Here is a 25464-nt window from a genome sequence, read left to right as displayed (position 1 = left end):
ATTCATTGGTGTAGGAGTGAGCGGCTCCTTATTACAGGCAAGGTCACTCCAAACGAGATTCTTTTCAAAACAGCATCTGGCCTTCCTGTCCATCTCACACACAAGTCCTCGCTAAACAAGCAGGGGAGGCAATTAAAGACCTATTTGTTATGTATGGGAAATGAGTGTGTGTGTGTATGTGTGAAGATTATATAAGAGGAACTGTAAGCGTTATTATGAATTATGAGCATTTGTGTGCGTGTGCGTGTGCGTGTGCATGTGTGTGTGTGTGTGTGTGTGTGTGTGTGTGTGTGTGTGTGTGTGTGTGTGTGTGTGTGTGTGTGTTGTACATAGCTCCGCCATAGCATTTTAGTACCACATAGTGCATGTGTGAGTGTGTATTGGGTGTATAACATGCACAGTGTGGATATATGTGTTTTTGTACTAACTGCGTGAACACTCTCAGCAGGTGTTGGTGCCTCTTTGGGAGTGTTCCTAGTGTGTGCAGTCAAGCAGGTGTCCACACATGTTCTTCTCTCTCTCTGTCTCTCCGTCTCTCTCTGTGTGCGTGTGTGCTAGCGTGCGTGTGTGTGTGTCTATGTGCATTCAAGGAGGTGTCCACACATGTTTTTCAATCTCCCTCTCTGTATGTGTGTGTGTGTGTGTGTGTGTGTGTGTGTGTGTGTGTGCGCATGTGTGTATGCGTGTGTGTGTATATGTGTGTGTGTGTGTGCGCGCGTGCGCGTGTGTTTGTATATATGTGTGTGTGTTGTGGTGCCCCAAGCTGCGTTTGGGTCCCACTTGGTTTGAACACGGGTGAATTCCCTTACCAGGCCTATACAGGGCAGACTTTAGGACCCTGGGGAGGTGTTCTGGGGACTAGGCAGGTCGGGCTTTCCTTAATTGAAAGCTCACCTGTAGATTGTTTGACTAGTTGCTGATCAGTGCCAATCTAGTCAAACAGAATGGTTTAAAGAGTCAGTAAGAAGGACTGACGAGAGAGAGAGACAGAGGGGAAGGTGCCGGTTGCACTGGGTGCAAGCCGGAGGGTTTACCCCATTTTCTGTTATGTTTGAATACCTTTGTTGTAACTTTAAACAGTTAATAAAGAACGTACTTTTGGATAATTCCCTTGTTGCGTCTTGCTGAGAGCTGGGCTGCGACAGTGTGTATATATGTGTGTGTGTGTGTGTAAGGTATGGTGTGGTCTGTCGAGGAACACTCACTGCGCATCTGCTTCTTGATTTCTTTGGAGGGGTCCAGCCAGTTCTGTAACACACACAACAGATACACATTTCACACAGGTGTCACGGTGAAACAACACACACACACACACACACACACACACACACACACACTAGATACACATTTCAAACAGGTGTCGCAGTGAAACAACGTCAGGTACAGCTAAACACACACACACACACACACGCACGCACTGCTGACTGAAAGAAGAAGGGGAGAAATGAAAGTGTGTTTAAGCACAGTGCAGCTTTAATCAGATTGTACCCCATTATACTGTCTCTGTACGAAGACAAGTGTCACGACAGAGAAAGAGAGAGAGAGAGAGAGAGAGAGAGAACTATTTCCAGAACTAACGGCTTGTCTGGAAGAGTTTCTTAATAAGGTTAGCAACTCACAGAGGTGTGTGTGTGTCTGTATGTGCATGTGTATGTGTGTGTGTGTGTGTTTTTGTGTTAGTGTAGGTGTGTGTCTGAGTGTTTCTGAGTCTGTGTGTGTTTGTGTGTGTGTGTGTTTTAAGTCTTTGATAAGAATTTTGCGTTCCGTGGCTGTCAGCAGGCTCCGTACGGGCCAGGCGGGGAAAATGAAAGTGTTTGCAAACGGCCAGCAATTACTTAGGCTGTGATGGCGCTAGTCTCACGGCACAACACTGCACAACACAACAGAAAGGCTTATGAATACAGCTGGGGTTTCTGGCAGACTGAATCCCATCATCCGGCTCATAATGTCTGCGGGAGAGAGACTGTGTCCTGACAGAACGGGGTTGACTTCCGCCTCACCCCTTTACCTCACCTTCTCTTCATCCTCCCCTCTTTGCCTGTGTGTCACACATACATTACATGAGTGCTCACTTCCAGAAATGCATTTTGGGAAATGCAGGGCCCATGTGACATGTGTTGGTAGATTCAGTTCCCCTTGAGACAAATGGAGGGTTTTAGGGCCTGTTCTCACCAATCAGAAAATCCGACAACATGGCATTAGGGATTTCCCAGAGTGAAAAACCCGAATCTAAAAAAATGCTTGAATTTCTCTAGGGTCTGCTTTAAAAGCCCAAACATGAGTTAAAACAGGTTCCAGTTTTGGCCCTAATTCAAGCCAAATCCTGGCCAGATAACATTTCGAAGTCAGCTACTGTATCGCCTCGTTGAATAACTGTAAAAAATAGAAAATACAAGCTAAAAACATTGTACAACATACAGTGGAGGACTAGGGCAGTATTTCATCAACCTGGATTAAGTCACCACAGTACAATATTGAATACACTGTCCCATATGTAAGCTACCCTGGAAACTCCTGCTCAATCAAAATGTTAAATAGCTTAATAAGTGCACAGCCATTCTTATCTTCCGGGTCTTGCTGGTCACAGGCCAAGTCAAAGAGTGCTCAATTATCCCTGAGCCTGGGAGCTTTTGTTATTTCCCCTCTGTGTGTCGTACTGACAGGAAGCGTACAGATTACTGCACCACTATCTCCTGCAGTACGGTCATAGCTCACCAAGCAATAACAGACACTTGGCGAGAAAAAAATAAGTGTTTCCCTCCAGACGGTGTGGGGATAATATCTTTGGGGAGAGAGGAGGGGAGGGATAGAGAGGGAGAGGGTAAGGGAGTGGGAGACATTTCAATCTCATCCCCTTGGCTTAAGGTCAGAGTGGTGCTTGGGCAGTGCTCTGGCCGCTGATAAAACCCACTTGTTTTCCCAACAGGAGGGTCCCTCCGGTATGCCGAGGTATCCGAACTCGCAAAGATTAACGCGTCGGCCCAAAGCCTCAGTTTGGCATCTAGTGGATCACTTATATTCAGTCTGGCTGCGTATCCAAGGACAACACCTGTAAAAACATGTCTGTTTTCTTGTCTAATGTGTCACAACAAACCCCCCCCCCCCTCTCTTTAGAAAACGGTTACACACCCATAAACTGATAATTGCACAATGCAAAGTCGTCAAATCCTCGGGACATGAGACACACTGCTCGGATGAGACATGGCTGGGGCGTACTGCTCTCCTACTAAAGCGCTCACTAACACGAGCCAACATGCCCGAACCCCATTGAACAGCAGCCTGAAAAACAAATCTTAGCCCCTGGCGTAATTATACCAGGATTACCCTACCCCACTACAATTAGCCTGTCCGGTTCAGATTTAACGCCAAGCATGGAACACAATGCACACAAAAGTCTTTTTGATGCGTGACACACTTACATGCAGGGTGGGAAGGATTAGGAAGGGCTGTGGGCTTTTTTTTTTAGACCCTTCATTACTGTAATGATGGCTTTAAACTTCACTCTGATAGTAGAGTATACTGTTGGTTCCTGTTCAACAAATGCCTCCTATAGAATGGCATGTAAAGCAAGGTCAAGCAGGTATTATATATCTGCTTATCAGGGCTTATAATAACCAAATTACCCCTGAAATATGTAAGACAATAAACCATTCAGCTAACATAGTTCAAACTAATGATTCAAATGCATGGGATACGGGACAGAAGGACATACTTGGTTGGTTAGTATACTGTCTTCCGCATAGCAGACGTTTTGTACGTATACAATAAAGTATATTGCATCAACTCCTCCATGTGACATGTGCCATTGTAAGAATAACCAGCCAACCAGATGGGGCAAAACATCTCATCTCTCTGAAGATGCAAAACGTGCACAATCATGCTTGACTAACAAAGCACAGACAGCCCTGATAACACACCAGTACAATCACACAATAAACCATAAACAAAATGGGAGTATAGTTTTCTTTATCCCAACTCAGCAGTCATAAAAATAACCAAGGACACTTGGTGGCACTGGTTCCCTGAGCAGAATTGCATAAATTAACTAATCAAGGTCTAAATTGTCATTGATACAACCAACTGGGTAGTTCTCTCTCTCTGCTCAACAATAGCTGCTGTATATAACTGCAACCGCTCATTCATTTATTGATTAATTTGTTCATTCATTCATTCGCTCATTCATTCCTCTAATTTTGAAAAACATAAAACTCTCCTGAATCCGACACTTGCAAAGCCACATATATTCTGTACGGAAAAAAACACCAATGTTCTTTCAGCAGACTGTGTGGGCTGATTAGTGCTTACTGAGCCTCTGCTTATGTCTCTGTAGTATTCAAATGAACCTTTTCAATCATATTTCATCACAGTGTTTTCAAAATGTTCCACCCTCAACATTCAGCGCGCATTAGAGCAGCAGGTTTCAGGCGGCAGAAACAGAAGGCTGTAATTCAATCATCAACTGTTCTGTAAGGTTTTCATTCCACATTATGCTGCCCTTTCATCTTAACTAACAATATGTTTTTTTTTCTTCAAACACAGGCATAAATAACCATGCTATTCTGTCATGGATTTAAAGTAAAGCTTGAGCAGCACAAGTACTAATGCTAACTGTAGCGTCCCCGGGGTAGGCTAGCAGAACGCTGTTGTGTAGCTTCCAGGCATGCCTTGGTGTTAGCGCTCGTTAGCGCTCAGGTGGTGTACCCATTTAGTGTCTAGTAAGAGTGTGTGTGTGTGTATGTGTGTGTGTGTGTGTGTGTGTGTGTGTAATGTCTGATGTAAGCGTGTGTTTATGCTTGTTTTATGCCCTGTGTTAGTTTCACATTATCTGTTCACTGTCAGTGTATGTGTCATTGCCAAGTAAGACCTGCCCTCCTGTGGTCCCGTTGTGTTATGAATTATGTACTGTACTGTACTGTGTGTGTGTGTGTGTGTGTGTGTGTGTGTGTGTCATTTCTGGGGCTGTGTGATCTAAGGAGCACAGCAATTGCTCAGAAACTGAGATATCTGCCTCACATCGCCTTCTTCCATGCTAGCTCGCCACTGAAAACTAATGCTAAAACTAATATACTGACAGTAACACTAATATACAGACATAAGTGTATTAGTACTTACACTGCAGTACCACAAATAGTAGTATTATAGTAAATACCATAAGACTAGGGTTAATAGTGATTGTAAAGTAACTCATCTTACCTTCTGACTATCTGAGTCACTGAAGATAAGGCCGAAGTAGTCCTTCTCCAGGAGGTTTAAGTGTTCACACATCATGTCCAGCAGAGCCTGTCCACGAGCGTTCTTCTGCAGATAAACACATAAAAACACAGACACACAGTTACCTCTGTTACTGTGGGTCGGTTATATTGTCACTACTGTGCAGTAGTCTAATACTAGTTACTGAACACATGATGGGGATGGTGAGTAATCGCACAGTGATACTTTGTATTATAAATACCAGGGCTGGATAAAAACACAAATATAAACTATACTTTACTACAAATCAAACTTGTTAGGGTTGGGTAAGAGTACTTGGACATTGTATCCATAAGATGTGGCACACTGATTAGAATGTTGACTGTACACTGGTGTCATTCCGATTTTAAAAGGATTCAAATTCATTTTTAATTTAATTTAATTTAAAAGGACACTGTAAAATAAAGTGCGTCCCTGCGTTGCCCTAGTGATCACCAGTCACCACATCAGACCTTACCCTTCCATTGTTTACTTGATTAATAGCCAGAGGTGTCAAGTAACGAAGTACAAATACTTCGTTACTGTACTTAAGTAGAATTTTTAGGTATCTTTACTTTACTCAAGTATTTATTTTTCTGGCAACTTTTTACTTCTACTTCTTACATTTTAACACAAGTATATGTACTTTCTACTCCTTACATTTTTAAAACAGGCTCGTTACTCTTGGTTCCGGTTTTATTTCAAAAGTTTCAAATGTGCGTCATCATCCAATACAGATCAATGGCGCCATCCAGATATACTGATTTCGAGCGTAATTGGATGAAGCATAGTAACCCATGACACTCATTGGTTAGGCTACTATCCATCTTCTTTACGCATGACGCAAAACAAGACAACAGAGGCGAACAAATGATACAACGCGCGGCAATGGCAGTGTCAGAAAGAGATGGCAACTCTGGCGAGATGTCTGGAGGGTCTGAAGACGCAAGACAGTAGTGGCGATGGAGAACAGCAAAACCTTCCACATCCGTGGCCCTACCTCAAAGAATTGTTCGAAATCGTCGGGAGCAAAAAGGTGCATGGAGAATGCGGTGCAAACTTTTCGAACCCAAGAACCACGTACTTTTGCCATTCAAAACATGTAGAGGTAAGCTCTGTATTATTATTATTATTATTATTATTATTATTATAATAATGGTCGATTTACAATGCTTGCGACAGCTTAGCTAGCAGAGGAACATGCCAACATGCCTTGGTTTGCTTGCTAGCAGTTGCCTAATGAGGATCCTAAGTTACAGGTTAACCTAGTTAGCTCTCTGTGATGTTTGACAAATACGATGTAGGCTAATTCACTACCACGATCTAAAATGTACTACACAGTAGCAGTGTCGATTTTAGCATTTCTGGTGGGGCAATTTTGTATGAGGTCATGTCACCTCACATAAATAGTCTACATTCCTCATTGTAGTCTGAATTAAAACTTCCAAAATACTCGAAAACTAGCGATAGCTAACTAGCAGTAACGTTACTGGCCTGTCTGATATGATCAGACTATGTTTTTTTCTCTTGGTACAGTTACAGGGTACAGTTCTCGCGGTTTTCGCAATATTCGAGTCGCTAGGCAGATTTCGTGGGGCACATCTGATAGTGCCCCATCTCCCAATGTTATCTTTGGCCTGTGTGGTTCACGCTCATTAATGTTTCCATGGCAACGGTCTTAAGCTTGCGCCGTAGCCCACAGAGCAGAGAAGGACAGCGGAGAGCAGCATTTCACAGAGCAAGCACACAGAGAAACACACATGAAAACAGGACTATAATGCTTGTGAGTCAAGCTTATTCTCACACACACATTCACAAACACATTCACGCTACTATGCATATTAAATAAAATAAGATATATTTTGCCACAAAGCCCAGATTGAGCTTTCTGCAAAACAGCGCCATGGGGATCTGGTGGGGCAATGCCCCACGTGCCCCTAATGTAGAAACGCCACTGCACAGTAGTAAGCTAATATAAGGCTATTTAATATTCAGTTTATATATCAGTGTTTCCCACAGGAAATGTGTTAGTTAGGCTTGTGATTGTCCTGGGAGATAACTGAAAAATGTATCACGCCAAAAAATTCATGTAGTCCTTAGTGTCACATTTGTTTTGAGCTGTCCTGTTGGTTTGAATGCGACTAAAAATACCCATGTATGTACCTGCCCCTTTTAATTTTTAAAGCTGAACTATCTATATTCTTTCACTTTGAATTGAAAAGCTATAAAACACTATATATACAGTATATTTACTAACCCTCAGCACAGATTAGCATTACATAATTGGTTTGTTATTGAATTGAAGGTGTTCCATGAAAAAAAATATATGACATTTTGAGTTTTTTATTTGTTATTTTAACAGGTTTACTCCTGTCGAGCTTGCATTTCTGGCAGAATATGCGAAGACTATGAACCTAGTTGCAAAGGCCCTTGATGAGAGACGAATGTGCAAATGGGGTGAAGGTCTACTTGAATTCCAATAAAGTTTGAGAAAAACATGCTCTTCGAGTTTGTTGTCTTTGACAGCATTATTATATTTTTGTATGACATTTTTTACCATGTCTTGGGCTCCATGTAGCACTCATCAGCTATTAAATTAAGCTTCTATTTCTTACAGTCGTGTCAATTATATTAAGTCCAACTAGTTTAGCTTTACATTTTTTTTTTTTCATTTTTTTTTATTAAGGTTACTTTTTACTTTTATACTTTAAGTAAATTTTAGAGCCTGTACTTTTTTACTTTTACTTGAGTAAAGAGGTTAAGTCGATACTTCGACTTTTACCAGAGTATTTTTAAACTCCAGTATCAATACTTCTACTTGAGTAAGGAATGTGTTTACTTTTGACACCACTGTTAATAGCTGAATGGCAGAAAGGATCTTGTTTATTTTCACTACACATGCAATCAAGGTTGTATAAGGTTGTATGGGGTTTCAGTATAATCCCATGTACAATGAAGTTAAACATGTCTAACGTGCATTTTATGTGTGAGAGGCTCACTGACTTGTGTGTGTGGTACACAGTTTAATTGTAGCATGTGCAAAAGGACACTGCTCTAACAGCTGTGAGCAAATGGCTAAGCAAAATCTGAACTAAGTCATTTATTATATCTGATGATGGAAGAAGACATTGTGTGATTAACTCACTTCCTGCTTCTGTCATGATAAAATGTACAATTCAATATTATCTTCCCTCCAGGCACATAAAGATAAGACAAAGCTAGCAAAGCAAGACCTCTCTCTCGCTCACACACACACACACACACACACGCACTCAATCTTTTTCTTGCACCCCTTTTCTCTCTCTCAAACACCCTCACACACAGACACACTCACACACACACACACACACACACACACACACACACATAAAACTAGCAAGGGAGCACTCTTCTGATACGGTGACAGCGAGAAATGTTTGAGTGCATCTCCCATGGTGACTCCATAAGATGTCTCTATATAAAAGGGCTGAGAGTTACTTCAGCATGTCCCTGAGGACCAGGATGTCAACAGTCACAGAGCATCTATGAGAGGGATGCAGAACACCTGGGCAGGCTCCTCGCTCTTCACCAGCTGGTCTCCTTGGTGACAGTGAGGCAGAGCAACCCGTTGCCCAGGCAACAACAGGGTGTTCCCTCTGTTTTACTCCTAAAATCCTCTCCCTCTCTCTATCCATCCCTGCCTTTATTTCTGTCTCACTGGAACCCTCTCAGTGATGTTTCCGGCTTTTGATTAAGAGGGGAAAAGATGGGAAAGAGACTGGCTCATTTAATGTAGAGCTTCTTGCGAGGGGCTGGAACTTTACTTTAAGTTTACACTTTTAGTAAACCGCTTCAGAAGTAATTAGCTCCGCTGTCAGATCTCCGGATCTGAAGTAACTGAGCCCCTGGAGCGCTGCACGGCATGTGGTCTCATTTGCGGTTCATCTCTCATTTAAACCATCTCCGCAGAACGCGGGGAAACAATCGGAGGCAGCGTGTTCCCTCGGGTTCGTTCGCCGTGACCTGGCACCTGTGCAGGTGTGCCGTTCTGTCCCCACGGAGAGCATTGTTTACACGTACATCGTTGAAGCCAAAAGAAAAAGAAAAAAAAACACCGTTGTGTTAACATTACACAACGTGCTTTCCCTGCACCAACATTCCTCCTCCACACCACTCCGCCTCCCAGTAACATCCACAGTCCCCTGGAGGAGGGGGAAGGCGGGGGACCAGCGGCCGTGTCAAGAGAGAGCCAATTAACCCCTGCCTCTAACGCCTGCCTGTTTCCGCTCCTCCTCCTCCTCCAGTGAAAGTTGACAAAGTTCTGCCTGCTTTCTCTGTCTGCCCCCCCTCCCCCCTCCTACCCTTAGTGCTGCTATTGTGTGCTCTAAGGGGGTGGGTGGCGTTACTGGGGAGGGCATCTCATCTAACCCCGTTATTAACGCTCAAACAACGGAGCGCAGGCGGCGCCCTCGAAAGATCACGCGCCGGAGCTCGACAGAGCCTCAGTCAGTCTGGTAGCAGTGATTTAATAGTCAGTGTGTGTGCCAAGAGAAGCTCGCCATGTGTTAGATACACTGACACTAAAGCATCTCTTCTACGCAAGACAAGGGGCGGAAGAATCACAGGAACATTGACATATGGTTGAGAAAAGGCCTTGTATATGATTATATGATACAGAAAAGGTGGACCAGAATTTTCGGCATAAGATTCAGAGAGTATAAATTCAGAGAATTTTGATGTATACTGGCATGTGTTACATTTTTATCTCTGACTGAGCTTGCCTTCTTGTGCTGCAGAGTAGAAAAAGCGATATTTAATTTACACATGCAGGTCAATCTACAAACACAATGGCCAACGCAAGCTAGGCAACAAATATAAAATGAACACTGCGATTAACCGGGCCTCGGACCCTAACAGCTCACTGATTCATTCCCAAGCATGTGTCCTTAGTGCAGCCAGTAGTAAACTGCTATTTTTTCCACTTGACTGAGCCCAGGTTGAGGCATGTAATGAGTATAGATTTTTCATCTCAGGGCTGCACGCTTTGGAGAGGAACGCTTGACAGTGTCGAGAGAGGGAGAGAGACAGGGACGTCCTGATTCCTCAAGGCAAAAGGCTTTTTCAATCTCGCCATGCCATCTTCACCGAGAGGGATTAAAGAGAATGAGAGGGGAGAGTGGCCAATAGCCGAGAGAGACAGGATTCCACACAGAGCAAATAACGGAGAGACAGCGAGGTGAGAGACACGAGGGGAAAGAAATGAAAGAGAAGAAGGGATACAAAAGAAGAGGGGAGCAAAAGAGAGGCAGGAAAGCCACAGATTGAGATGTGAAGTGAAGAAGAGGTTGGGGTAAAATTGGATGAGAGCAAAGAATGCAAAAAAAAAAGAAAGAAAAAAAAAAAAGAAGTGAAGGAGAGGCATGCTGGAGAGAGGACAGAGTGAGAAAGAGAGCGTGTCATCCGGTGAGGCGGATGAGACGGCAAGAGCACTCTGATTCCATCAGTCACCCCGGCTACGGCGGGGAGGCTGCAGCCAAACCACATCAGCACGGCTCGCATCCAGCTCCTGAAACAACCAGACGCTGTCAGAGCGCATCACGGCCAGTTCATAGCCAAACTAAAACCAACCAAGCCAAACCAGGCATCGCCATCGGCAGCAGTAACAGGAGTCACCCACAAACAAGCATAACTAGAGCTTATATCTCATTGCTGGACCTGCTCATACCACTGGCCATGACCACATATCTAGATGTGGAATATAAGCAAACTTATATGCTTAATTGTTGTTATGCTGTTAATTGTTGTTAGGCTGTTATGCTTAATATGAACAACTGTGCTGTGTGTGTATTTGGTGTAATAGATTTAAAATCTATGGCAGTTTTACAAATGGGGCAGAATTACAAAGAGAATCATTATTTGAGACAACATTTGCTTTCTGTCATTTCTTTAGCTCTAACAACAAAAATACTTTCATTTAATTTAGATTCCTAAAAGAGAAAATACACAGCAAAAAATGACAGCAAGTTTGCTCTGTAAAGCAAACTGAGATACTGCTGAGCTGTTGGAGTTTCTCTCATCCAATTAACTTGCTCCAGTTTGCAACCAAGCACAACCAAGCAACAAGCGTAGGCGCACACAGCTGAAAAAACATCGCTGACACAGTAGACACCAACGCAAGCATTTCCAGTCAGACGACCAAACGCTGCCAGTCGACCAAAGACTGCCAGACGACCAAAGACTCCCAGTCTTCGTCACCGGAGTCGGGGACAGCCATTGGAGGTTCGTCAGAAACAGTCAGGCCACGGCTCTGTGTGCAGGGAAAGGCTTAAGCAGTGCTCAGACAGAGCCCTCGGTAGAGCTGTCGAGCAGATGAGACATTCTTGTCGTCCCTCCTTCGACGATGTAAGGGGGGGGGGGGGGGGGGGGGGGGTGAGTTACAAACACTGTGGAGGAAGACTACTGGCCCTAAGCAGCCAATGGAGCAATGTGGGGAAACATGTTAATTTAGTGTTGGGGGGGGGGGGGGGGGGGGGGGGGAGCGTAGGGTGGGGGGTAGGGACAGGGTGCGACTCAGCAGGTTGTGGCAGTTGATTTATATTATTGACAGATTTATTTAAAACCCGCTGCAGTCTATAAAAGGGAAATGCTGTGGAGAGTAAAAAAGATGGGGGGTTGGGAGATGGGATGTGCGGGTGAGCGGGTGGTGGGGGTGTTGTAATGTTTTGTGATGTGAGGCGAGGTCCAACTGCACTTACTTCGATGGCACCTTCATACTCCGAACTGTCCAACAGAGTCACCTTGAAGGGAGCGGTCTTGGACCGCTTGCCAGATTTCTGCGGGGATTTGGCCATCTTGCCAGGAGTCGTCCTCTCTGAGGCATCGTCTCGATGGTCGTCGTGAAGTTTGCTGTCCTGGTCCTTTTTGACGGGCGGAAACAGTGAGGCAATATCATATGGAGTTATTAAGCATTCAAAGAACCGTGGCTAACGAGTTATTGCAGAAGTACATGCAGAACGAATGGCTGACGTCTCAAGGAATATAATCTCACTCTGTCTGGTTGTGACATCAAAATGCTAATCAGAAGACATTGCTATGGTATTCTTCCCGAATATTAGAAACACTAGGAAATAAATAAAAAATGAAATAAAACGGTCGCGCTTTTGTCCCGCCATGTTCTTAATTTTGACACTAAAATGGTAATTGCACCCATATCCTTTTGTACTCCCTTGCAATATTAGCACAGCCAGAATTCTGCTATGAAAGTAAATGGGCCCTATTACTCTGATACCTGCTCCCCAATTGCAGGCCCTAAAATGCAAATTAAAAGTCATAACTTTTGTTTGATCCCTCATCATTAATCTTCACTACATTTGCCAAACAATGGATATTTCAAATTGTATTAAAATGTATTCAAATGGTCCCACTGCCTGACCTGTTTGGCCATCTTGCCATCTGAAGCAGAGTCATGCAAGCCCACTTCTGACTCCGGACCGGTCTCAGTCGTCATGGTAACTTCTCTTTATCCTAAGGAGAAGAAGGAGAACAGAGTATTTAGAATGGTTTTTTTCAGTCAGGCAAGCAGCCAGCCGACATTAGGAAGTGGGTTACCGGGATTCAACAACTCAGAGAGACAGGAACTAAAGACAAACAGCTTCTGGGCCAACCACAGTGACCCAGAGACACACTTTACACTAAATAGCATCCGGAACTGCAAGTGCATGTAGACTGCACAACACTCATTTCTCATGTCTCATTTCTTCATTCACTTCTCCATTAGGGTACCTGCAGAGATTTCTCCACTTGTCAGGTGAGGTATGTTCACTGATTACAGAAAATGAGTCATGCATCCTTTTTCCCTCTTTGTAGGAGGTATTTTCAGCAGATGTTTTCGGTTATTCTATTTCTGCCGCGGAGAAGTGTTGAACTTTCACACTTCTAGCGAGCCACTCGTATAAAGAGGTGTCATTCTCTCTATTCTCCCAGCCTTGCAGCAATCTAAATGCAATTCAAAATGTACCCATGGAGGATTGGATTGAAAAGAGTAACACTCTCTCACTGTCCAGGCAAAATACCGGATATCACAATGTGACCATCTTTCTTCTCCAACAAATGGCATATGGAGCACAGCACTATATCATACAGCTATTTTTTCACCCAGGATCCTTGAACTACATAAGAACTAGCTCTATGCTTCCCATTTATACAAAAAAACATTAACATATAGCACAGTTTTATCCACTGACTCCAATGATGGACCAACAAATGCTCATCGTCTCTATATATGCTTCCTGGAGTCTAATAAAGTTAATAGTTAATCATTAATGAAATGTTGAGGAAGGGCATATTTGTCATACACATATGTCATTACAACTATTTGACCTTAACCATGAACCTATGTCTAACTCCAAGTACCTACTTAAAGACACATGTACTCATATAACTTCACAGCATTAATCTGCAAAAGTAACATCCGATACACATCTAATACACAATATGTAGGCTAAGGATATTTAATTACCATCAAATTCAGATCGGATGATCATTAACGCCAATTTATTGCAAGGAAGGATTATATGTTAGCCCAAGCAATGCGGTCCCAGCCATGCTATGAATACATTTAAAATTTCTGTTTTCTCTTGACAAATGAATTGTTAATGTCAACATATTTCAGTACAAAACTCAGCTGGCTCTGTTGTAGGTCGTAGGTGCCTGGCATCCAGACTTCATTGCATGATATCTCATCTTAAACTTCCAGCTTGTGAAATGGGTGACGTTTACTGCAAGGCGGCTTGTTATGGGCGGGTTTTAGGGCAATACTGCGGGGCAATCGGCCCAATAATAGAAACACAAATGTTTTTCGTCCTTGCGCTTGATTCCCCAGGCCATTAGCCCCCTAATTGGCTTGAAGATAGCCCTAGCTTGCCCTGTCCCGATAGTGAAATCACGGCCAATGTCTAAGGATGGCTTTTAACTGAAACCCAAGTCCCAAGAACCATTCCTATAATGCAACCGTACAGTGGTGTCAAATCTCAGCCTTTATAAAAAACCCTCCCCTACCACAGCTTTATGTCTGATCTGCCAGGCATTAGAGAGGATATGAGAGAACATGCAGACAGAGCTATTCTGAGATGACTAATGCCCATCTTCAGATAAGGCATTGACTTGATGTCAGGGCTCATTATTTAACAGGTCACTTAGATCCATCTCTGCTCTGCATTCCAGACGTGCTCACACACAAAACGCTCGTGACAAGAGGAAAAACCTTCTCTTGTTGCACTAAATAAGGAGCTGGGGGCTTGATGAGATCCAAGATGTCAGTCCCTGGTAGACTGTCACCAGCAGAGGCTACTCCATTGGGTGGAATGTCAGTCACTTTCATTAAGTGTCTCCAGGGCTCTGTTTCCATGGTCGCAGCGCAATCCAATTCATCCCTACACCCCCCAGCCCCTCTCTTCTCAGTTCCACTGACCTCCTGGGTCCGTGTGGCCTTTTGGCACAAATCACATCAACACATCACTGCTATAGCAGGCGGTTGTCACTAAGGACAATGAGATAAGGGAGCAGGGATTGTGTAGGCGGTGGACACCTCTCTGAGGATAAGGGAAAGTAAGAGACTCACTTGACACTTATTTGACACACACACACACACACACACAGAGAGGTTCTGACTTATCGTTGTAGGTTAGGTTGCTTAAATGGTACAGGAGGAGAAGATGTTACTGAGGAGAAGAATGTTAGCGCCTCTAATCAAATGGTTAAGAATGAGATAATGTTAGCGCGTCCAATCAAATGGTAAAGAATGAGAGAATGTTAGCGCGTCTAATCAAATGGTAAAGAATTTAGAGAATGTTAGCGCGGATGCCTGAATGGTAAAGAATGAGAGGATTTTAACACGGATGTTTAAATGGTAAATGAGAGAATATTAGCAGGAATGTTTGAATGGCGCCCGAAAAGAGGATACCAACATGGAGGCTTGAATAGTAGCCTAAAGGAGGCAGATGTTAGCATGAAGGCTGAAATGGTACAGGTTAGGATGTTAGCATGGGTTGTTGAGATGGGTAGGAGGTGTTCCTTAGCCACCATCAAACTGCCTCATAACCATCCTTTGTGAGGGGACGACATGAAAGACCACTCTCAACGCAAGAAAAATGTCATGTTTTTGTGCTGCATTTCAGGCAACTCTGAAGTCAGAATTCGAACTTTGCCAGACAGAAGAATGTTTTTTTTTTTCAGTCAATCTGACTGAGGTTGCCATTCAAATCTCAGAATTTCTGACTGACCTGTAAAGCATCATTGTTACTGTTATTATTTATCATAATATTATAACTGCCATAAAAACCTGCTAGAGGCCTAGTTGCTGCTACACTGCTAGCACAAGGGAAGATTACCATTATTACAATGAGTGAAAACGGAGCCGGCAGTGCCTGTAAATACTTGTAAATACCCCTCTGTTGGCCACTGATAGCTGAACAGACATTTCCAGTCAATTCTCTTCGCTAATATATATGACCAATTTCAATTTCTTTAAAGCTAATTCACTGAAGTCAGTCGCAACAGTGTAATGTATTGTAGTATAGGCTGTAAATGTATGGCTTTACTGCAATTATATTTTTAGTATTTATAACCAGAGTATCATACGGTTATTCCCTAGGGGGAAACACACAGCTGTAGAAGAATGTATCAACAGAATGAAAGCTCACTGATATCCTTCAGCAGCACCAAAAATAAACACTCCGTCTTCCCATCTTCCCATCTTTCTTCCCAACTGAACTTTACTGATCACTGTCCCAGTGGTGTGTGTTTGGTAGAATATTAACTTGTTTTCCATCTTGCAATGACTCCTAATAATAGCAAACCAGAGGAAAAATACCCTCAACTCTTCAACTCGTGTTTCATAAATGAAGCTGTACATGACGCAAGGACCAACGGCTGTCTGACTGGGTAGTCAAGTCTCCTTGGTTGGATTCATTTACATAAAGCTCAGCTTCTCTTAGCATTTCACTGCACCTCCCTTCAGCAAACTGACATGTCTGTACTGTCAACACTGCACCTCCCTTCAGCAGACTGACATGTCTGTACTGTCAACACTGCACCTCCCTTCAGCAAACTGACATGTCTGTACTGTCAACACTGCACCTCCCTTCAGCAAACTGACATGTCTGTACTGTCAACACTGCACCTCCCTTCAGCAAACCGACATGTCTGTACCGCCAAGCATGGCGCAGCCGCCCATGGCCAACCCAGCGCCCCTCATAACAAACGAAGGGGAGGCAATTAAAGGCGTTGCCTCTGCAGATCAGTTTAAATCAGTTCTAACAGGCTATCCTGCTGAAAGGATGGACATAAAACTAACGTCTCTAGGATACACACTCAATCTATTTACTCTTTCTCATTCACGATATATATCCTCTTTCTCTGCCAATTCAACGTATTTCAATAAGACTGTTTTAAAAAGAATGTACATTGCAAAAGCACAAAATAGTTTAGTAATCAGTATGTTTAAAATTTCCACGCATCTGTATCTCTTTTGCCATTTCTCTCCTCTTGTATTCTCTCTCTCTCTTCTATTTTTGTCACTGTCTTCTCATACTTCTTCTTCTCCGTCTATCTCTCTTTTCCTCTCTCCCTCTCCATGATGTCTCTCTGTCTCTCGTTCTCTGCCTCTGTGTCCCCCCACCCTCTCCCTCTCTCTGTCCCCCTCTCCCTCTCTCTGTCCCCCTCTGCTCCTGACGCTGATTCTCCCACAGCTGTCCCTGCCAGCTGAGCTCCGGGAGCCCAGAGGTGCCCAATCAATTTTCCATCAGCGCCAGAAGAAGCGGTTGAAATTACAGTGTGTAGGTCTCTCTTTTATCTCTCTCTCTTTCTCTCTCCCTCTCTCTCTGCACAGCGGGCACTGACACTTCCTCCGGCAAGGGGGATGGGGTGGCAGAGGGGACAAACTGTGCCAGGGCAAATGAGATGCTAAGTAAACAGCCATGTGTCTTGGCTTATCGTTGTAACACCTCTCACAATTCACACACACACACACACACACACACACACACACACACACACACACGCTCCACTCCACCACCCTCACCCTCTCCTCTTCTCTGATCAGGCCACGGGGGCAGCAAGCCACATGACACTTTAACATCCTTAAGAGAGAACGAGAGAGAGAAGGAAAGAGAGGAGGAGGAGTGAGAACATGCAGAGTCGGACTTCAGAGCAATCGTTATGCTTTGAGCGTTACTGTTGTGTTACTAAATCACAGCTGCACTGTTGCTCTATGTGCAAACTAGGGATGGGCATAATTAATCGACGATCGATTAATTGATCATTAAGAATTTCCTCGATGAAATTATTTTTTCATCGATTAAAACGCATGCATGTTCTGTTGCGTAGTGTGCGTGTAATTTATTTATTTTAGGGCTGTCAAAGTTAACGCGTTATTATTTGACATTATTGTGGCGGAGATTAATGCAATCAAATATTTGAACGCAGTTAACGCAACTTTGTTTACTTCCGGTGTGCGTTGACCCCTGACACGAAACTGCCGTGTGTCTGCAGTCAGTTAGATAGAAGAGACCGAGACGGTAGTTGAAGATGGAGAGAGCTGAGGGATTGTTGGGCGGAAAGTTTCTGTTTAAGAGGCAAAATGACAGAACGATCGACAAAACTAAAGTTGTATGTAGCATTTGTCAAGCTGAATGTAGCTATCACAGAAGCAGCTCGTCTTCGTATCACCTTAATGCAAAGCACCCGGCAGAAAGCAGTCCCAGGTTAGATGGTCGCCAACCCACACTCCACGACTTCTCTAGGAAATTAACTAGACCAGTCCGTGAAAAGGTTACCAACGCTGTAGCAGTTTAGGTTGCCGGTGACTGTCGGCCCATCAACATAGTTGAAGACGGTGGGCTAACTGAGGTGATTCGAATTGCTTCAGGGGACAATTCTTAAAATTTACCGTCGAGGGGCACCATTGTGTCTCGCATACATTCCTTGGCTGACGGCGAGAGAGCACGAAAAAAATACAATTAAACAACAGTGTCTAAAATACACGCTGTCTGAAGTGATTACTCGTTAATTTATAAGATTTAGTCTTTAGAAGAAAACAAACTTTTAATCACGATGAATCTAGATGAATGAATTTCAAAAGGTGAGATTAATTAGTTAGAGAGAAAAAAAAAACGAAGGTCAGTTGTGTTTATGAGCACCGGCTTCTAGCTGTCGGCTCCGCTGCTTAAGAGTACAGCAGCGCATATTTTCAAGTGTAACCATTGAACGGATCCCTTTTAACTGCCACAAGAGTTGTCCATCTTGTAAGTTTAACTGCCACAAGAGTTGTTCATCTTGTAATAAAGATCTCAATGAGGAAACACGCTGTGTTTTTTCTATTTTCACTGCATTTTAATATAGCCTATAAATAGTGAATTTTAATATAAAAATATTAATGATTAATCGAAAATCGATCGTTAATTCTCCCGACGATCGATTAAGACAATTTAATCGAATGCCCATCCCTAGTGCAAACTTTACAGATTCAATCAGATGTCTCTTGAGATGGGTGAGATGGCTCCTTGGCTCTGGTAAAAGAAGGCAGCTTTTCTTTAATGTTTGTCCATTTCTAGATTCTGTGTATGAGAGCTATTATAGTCTCTGCCCACAATTCACACGCACACATACCTACTCACACACACACACACACACAAACACACACAAACACATCTACTCACATGCACACACACATAAACCCACACTCTCTGTGAAGGCCGGGTGGGGTGACTGCTCTCTCCCTTCGCTACACACACACACACACACACACACACACACACACACACACACACACACACACACACACACACACACACACAGCCGTAGACACTTTCTTTCTCTCTTATAAAGACACAGATACTGAACCATACCCACACCCTCACTGTGCGGTCTGTGGGCAGGGCAGGGCACCACTAAGTATTCGGATAACAGTTTTTTATCAAGAAGGATCGTATCGGTCTAGGTAAAGCTAAATCTAAATCACACAGGCAGACACACACACACACACACACACACACACACACACAACTCTTCCACAAACATGCACACACATGCAAGCAAACACACATATTGGAACAAATGGGATATTGTTAGTGGTTGTACTCAGTTTCCTCATTAACCACATGTATGTGATTTATGATGCCATTTCATAGCCTGGACCTGCTGCACGACAGAGAGAATCACTCACTCATACACATAACCCCACATTGCTATTTCACACTGTTTGTTCTCAAGGTCTGCGTGGAGTGTCTTGTCAAGGGATCTGTAATGGATTCAGATTAATTGCCAAATTAGCCGCTGCTGTTGTCAGAGAAAGGAGAGACAAGAAGAGGAGGGCAAGGAAGAGAGGAGTGAATTCATACCCATTCATTTCCTGTCACACACCATTACCCTTTACAGCTGTGTCCCTGGATCGAGAGAAAGGGAGAGAGAGAGAGAGAGAGAGAGAGAGAGAGAGAGAGAGAGGAAAGCAGGAGGAGGAGGAGAGAGAGAGAAGACACTGAGAGGTCAAACTGCAGAATTACAAACTGCCTTGAGAAAGCTGTACTATCAAAGGCATGTCCTCCAACATGTATAGCACTATTGTGTGTGATTTTACCAGTAATTCTGACTATCGCCTTGAATATATAACAATATGAGCCAGATCTTTTCTACGCTTTTCTACTTGTGTCCTCTCTTACCCTCTTTCACTCTTTTTTCCCTCCACTCTCTTTCTATCCCTCTCTCTCACTCCATGCAGCTCTTTTGGTGCCACAGGAAAGAGGGGCGGGATCAGAGCACAGAGAACCAGTTGCCATGGAAACAGAACAGAACAGTTTCACCCTCTTCCAAACGTTCCAGAGAGAGTGAGAGAAAGAGTGAGAAAGACAAAAAAAATGAGAGGAAGAGAGGGAAAGAGACAAGAAGAGTGGGATGAAAAAATGATGAAAAGAGGGACAAAAGAAGAAAAGAACACAACAGAGTAACAGAGAGAGAGTACTACTGTGGTGATGGAATGCAAAACAATCAGCCAGTGAAAATAAAGGATTACCTCCTCACACCCACTCTATTCCAAATGTGTAGCGGACTCTGGCTCAGATCTGGCCAAGATCTGGTGCAGTTCTGGTGTTTGTGTGCCAGACCAGGACCAAATCTGCTCCACACTTCAAGCGCGCAGATGGCACTGGGGACAGGGGGGGGGGGGGGGGGGACATGTCCCCCCCAGATTCATAGTGACCCCGATCCGTCCCCACCACTCTCCCTACGTACGGCGACAATGATCAGTTAAAAACTCTGCACAGCTGATTAGGCGATGTTAGAGCGCCCCCCCCCCCCCCAGTTCAAAAATCCCATCTGCACTGCTGCCACACTTGGCTGTGGTTTGGGTTGGGAAAAGCAGACAGGATGTCGAGCAGGTGGACCACACACACACACACACACACACACACACACACACACACACACACACACACACACACACACACCACCACACAGTGCTTGGTCAAGACAGCCTGAGGCAAAGTATGTATACACTTAGATGGGAGCTCTCTATCTCAATCTCTCCACAGTGCCATCTTTGCCTCTCCCATTCCCTCTGAAGCACTCACTCCATCTCTCTCCCTCTCCAAGTCTGCTCCCTTATCATTCTCTTAAAACACTCTCACTCTCAACTTCCCATATCACTTTTTTTCTCTCCCTCTGCTTCTCTCCATCTCTCTATCCCTTTATTATTTTTTCAGCTTCTCTCCATGTCTGTATCAATATTTCTCTCCTCTCTCCCTCCTCCATCCTTGTCTCTATCTCCCTTTAACCATTCCCCTCTGTTTTTGTCCCTCTTTTGTCCACCCTTTCGCTCTCATTCTCCCTCACTTTCTTATCCTCTCTCTTTATCTCTCTCTCCCTCTCTCTCTATCCCTCTATCAGCGGGCGTCACGGCCCAGCTCCATTCACCTGCTCCAGCTCCTTTAATCTCTGTCCTCGCTGTTGGGTCGGGCCATGCCAGAACCCAGACATCTGCAGCAGGGGGAGGTCCAGATCCACACACCTGCGTCCATCCCGCACTCGCCTCCCAAATCCCATCACAAAATCCATCCGGTACAGCGCCCACAGCTAAATAATCCCCCCCCCCCCTCCAGCCTAATTCTGCCCTACAAAGTACATGAGAGCTGAACGCTGCCCATATGAATGCTGTCATCGCCTCCTGGCCAGCATTTAAATGTGCTATTATCCACAGATTGTTTTTTCTCTGAATCAGGGCTTTTTACAGACACGTTATAAAAATATTTCTCTTCACACAGCATGGTGGATAAAAGGCAGAGTTATGCTTCTGCGGAGAATCTATGCCGAAGGTATGGTGTAGCCCTGCACCCTAAGCCGTAGCCTGACTCCCCAGAATGTCACAGTGACACAGGCCACCACAACTGTGATTGGTCTGTTTGCCAGACATTTGGGGGGGTGTTGATAAACCAAATCACTCCGCTATGAATTGTTGACCGCTGTTTACTTCGCTAGCAAGCTCTCTACTGTGTGGGTAGTTAGCTTGCTAACGTAAGCGAACGTGCTGACGTTAGATAGTTGGCTAGCAGACGACTCACAAATCACTTGCTTTTTTGGGGTTACAATAACAAGGTTATAAGATTATACAGTCTATTTCTCTGAAACTTTTTAAAAATCAGAGCGAAAAAGGGCAAATTACATTTATATTCAAACACAGCCTTTGTTATTTTTGTATGCAGACAAACTAAATGCTCACAACGGCCTTTAGGGAAAAAGCTGTTACTCCAAATACTGTGACTTCTTAAATGGCAAGTCATGGGGTGTGTGCTACATCTGTGTTTTGATGTGTGGATACAAAGGAGGCTTTCTGGCATTTCACACTGCAGACATTAGCACCAAAGGGTTTACATGTGAAGCCCTACTGAACATCATGCTGTTCATTCAGATTACTTTGTACCTTTGTTGCAGATTTGTGGACGTGTAGTTCTTACAGATCTGTGGACGTGTAGTTCTTACAGATCTGTGGACGTGTAGTTCTTACAGATCTGTGGACGTCTAGTTCTTACAGATCTGTGGACGTCTAGTTCTAGTGCACAGGCCCCTCTTTCACTGAGCTGGCTGTGCCAGGATCAAACCCATTAATAATACACATACAGTATATTGTTTTAAAATGTTTTTTGTTTATGTGAGGTTTTCAATGTGATTGTATGTGGGCTTTGGCACTAGGGTGGCAATTCAGAGAGCACTGTAAATGTTGATCAGTCTCTCGTTCCTTGTTACTTGTTCTCCATGACACTCATGGTCAAATGTGATCTATTAAAGCTATTATCACAGAGCCTGGGGCCTCCATCATAGGGCTGATCACCTTGTAAACTCATTACTCTCTAATTGAGGACGCAGGTCAAATTAATTGATTGGTCAGAGCAATTTCTTAATCCCCTACGACTGAAATGATTGGTCTTCATAACTGATTAAGGTCTACCCGATGAAGAGTTCATATTATACACTGACTTGGGATTTATCGCTAATGCTGACATTAGGAGGGGGTCCCCTTTTCTTATTAAATGTCGAACATTTCCCTTACACGCCTGTGCAGAGGTAACTTGGTCAATGTGTGGGAACTAAACAGCATGTGCGGTGGCTAAACAATCCAGTCGCCCCAAATATGAACTATAAAGTCTATAACTATATTAAGTCTGGAGCAGATATGGCCTTTAACTGGCACAGATCCAAAGAGCACAGATGTGGGAAAAGACAGAGAGAAATTGAAACAGATTGAAATCAGAAAAAAAAGAGGAAAAAAGACGGAAGCGAGAGAGAGAAATAAAACAACAACAAAACGAGAGGTTAGACAAAACTAAATGGGACAGATGTTGCAACAAAGACAGCCAAAAGGAAGAGACGAAGAGACAGACAGAGAAATGGAAAGCCCACATACCCACAGAGAGCAAGTTAACCCCTGCGGAAAGATAGCAGTACCCCTGAGATTTGGGGAGTGGCAGCCCCACGGGACTGAGGGACCAGGGCGCCCCCAGACAACCTGCCACGGCCACTTGAGCTACGCCACATATCACAGGCTCCCAGCCTCCAGGGAGAGGGGGGGCACACACATCACGGGCCATGAGAGAGAGCCTGCAGCCCCCAGGGAGAAGGGGGGGGAGGGCACACAGATGTCAGGTGGATCTCTCTCTCTCTCTCTCTCTCTCTCTCTCTCTCTCTCTCTCTCATATTTTCTCAGTCTTCATTTCTTCCATTCATTTCTTTTCCTTCTCTCTCTTCAATGTGTTTGTTGTCACTCCGTGTCCCTGCTGTCTGTCACACACCCACATCACGCCCACCCCACAGATCCCTCTTGACTCAACCATATGAGAGCAGGGGAGAGGGGGAGAAGAGGAAAGGCTGTCCTCACGCTGTATATGTTCGCACAACACCCCCTATCATCACTACGGTCATCACACCACACTCCACACACGCTAGCAAAAACAATCACAACACACATCCATCACAGGCTGCGTACACGCGACGCGCTGACACACAAAAGCAAAACGTGGAATGTGCGTTATGAGTGACCCAACACTTCCACCCTCACCACCCCCCTCCAACCCCACCCAGCATTCCTTTTTGAAGCACCACCCAGCCTGCCCAGCTCTGCTGTGTTCTTGCTCACCAGAGCTCCCACGCTGATGGTTCCTGACAGGGAGAGACTCGAGGCGAGGAGCCCCGAGGGCTTCGTTACTACGGAGAGGATGGTTCTCATTCCATTCCAGCGGACACGGGGAGGACAGAAGGGAGGGGAAGAGAAGAGGAGAGCGGAACGGGGAGTCTAGACTCGTCTCGTCTCATCTAGTTCTCCCCGTTACCCAGGAGGCCGTGAGGCCTTCAGTGGAACATCTTCCTCTGGCTGATCACACATGACAAATCCGTTGGAACAGTTAAGTGTGATATGCATGTTCACAGACACACACGCACACGCCACACACATCTATACACACACACACACACACACACACACACACACACACACACACGCACACGCACACGCAAGCTCCTCTACTGGGAACAGGCATGAGTTGGCCATGCTGTGTGATGTTCACAGTGAGCCCTGACACTGCACCACTTAGCAGAGGGATCTCAGAGGAGCTTTAATCACCCCACCCTCAACCCCAACCCTCACCACCACCACCTCCTCGCCTCTGTATGAGTTCATGTCTGATGTCAATCAACCCTGTGCACCACGTCTCAGGGGGTCAGTGGTTTGTAATCTGGAGTTATCTCTGGCTGGGAGACTGCCAGACAGGTCAATAGTCATAGACCCCTATTGACAGCTTCCATTTACTGCACCATTTACTTCCATTTACTTTCTTTTCTAATTGAGAATTGGTGCTTAAAATGACTTTCTCATTTCTGTCTTTTAATATTTCCTACGAGCCTTTCATCGGCTTGTGATGCGATTGTCAGAAAGGAGCCTCCTCATGTAGGAGCCACGTATTGCATGTTAGAACCTCTTATGTGTGCGTGCGTACGTACGTTGACCTGGTTGCTGGTAGCTAGTGGGGTCAAATTAGTAGTGTACGGTTCAGTGCAATGTCACAAAAGCGTAGCTGTGATCTCTCCAAAACCACCCTCTGAGCCAGCGATGTGCCTGAGAGAGACAGAAACGAGAGCTGACAACTTGACATCTGCACCTCCCAGATCTGTGCCAGTAGACCGACAGCAACAGGGGCAGCAGCAGCTCGCCACACTACCACATCCTTCAGACCACCAGAGAATCATCTATTCCCTGTCCGAAAATCCACGACTGATACGAGCTGGCGTGAGCCGCAGGACATAGGCTATGCCTCTTTGATATGAATCGATTTTTAATTGTCATAATACTAAAGATGCTTTATAAACATCTATATCTTACTAGTTCTCCTAATAGCTGTATACTTCTTAAATTATTTGATTTGTCATTAGATCCTTGGGTGGGGCTTATTAATTGCTCCGTTTAATTAGCAATGCTGCGTTGGGCAGCACCGTCCAGAGAGAAAGAAAGTGATGACAGAGCGAGGGGCAAAGTAGTCCATCATGTGCAAGTAGTCCATGCCCCATTCAACACCCCCCCCCGGGGGGGGGGGGGTCATTAAGGTTTACATGAGACCTTTACCTAAGGTCTTACCCTGAGAGAGATTCCATAGTACAGTCAGGTGGAGTGACGGGTGTTTGCAATCCATAGACTTGATGACAAATGTGAGTGAAGGCAGAGAC

The 25464-nt window shown here is 44.5% G+C and overlaps 1 protein-coding gene across 9 annotated transcripts in view; it reads right to left on the bottom strand.

Moving 5' to 3' along the window:
* Window positions 1–25464, bottom strand: part of LOC105909843 (band 4.1-like protein 1) — a 92136-nt gene that overhangs the window by 32350 nt on the left and 34322 nt on the right. For all 9 annotated transcript variants that reach the window (XM_031567636.2, XM_031567642.2, XM_031567643.2 and 6 more), the window contains exons 2-5: window positions 12641–12732; window positions 11964–12125; window positions 5194–5298; window positions 1206–1248 (exon numbers count right to left, since the gene is read on the bottom strand). In XM_031567636.2, the coding sequence (XP_031423496.1) occupies window positions 1206–1248; window positions 5194–5298; window positions 11964–12125; window positions 12641–12715 (385 nt within the window). In that variant the 5' untranslated portion in view covers window positions 12716–12732. The remainder of the gene's footprint in view (window positions 1–1205; window positions 1249–5193; window positions 5299–11963; window positions 12126–12640; window positions 12733–25464) is intronic.

The sequence above is a fragment of the Clupea harengus genome, chromosome 5 (genome assembly GCF_900700415.2).
Source record: "Clupea harengus chromosome 5, Ch_v2.0.2, whole genome shotgun sequence".
Taxonomy (NCBI): domain Eukaryota; kingdom Metazoa; phylum Chordata; class Actinopteri; order Clupeiformes; family Clupeidae; genus Clupea; species Clupea harengus.
This window is presented reverse-complemented; position numbering and strand designations above follow the sequence as displayed.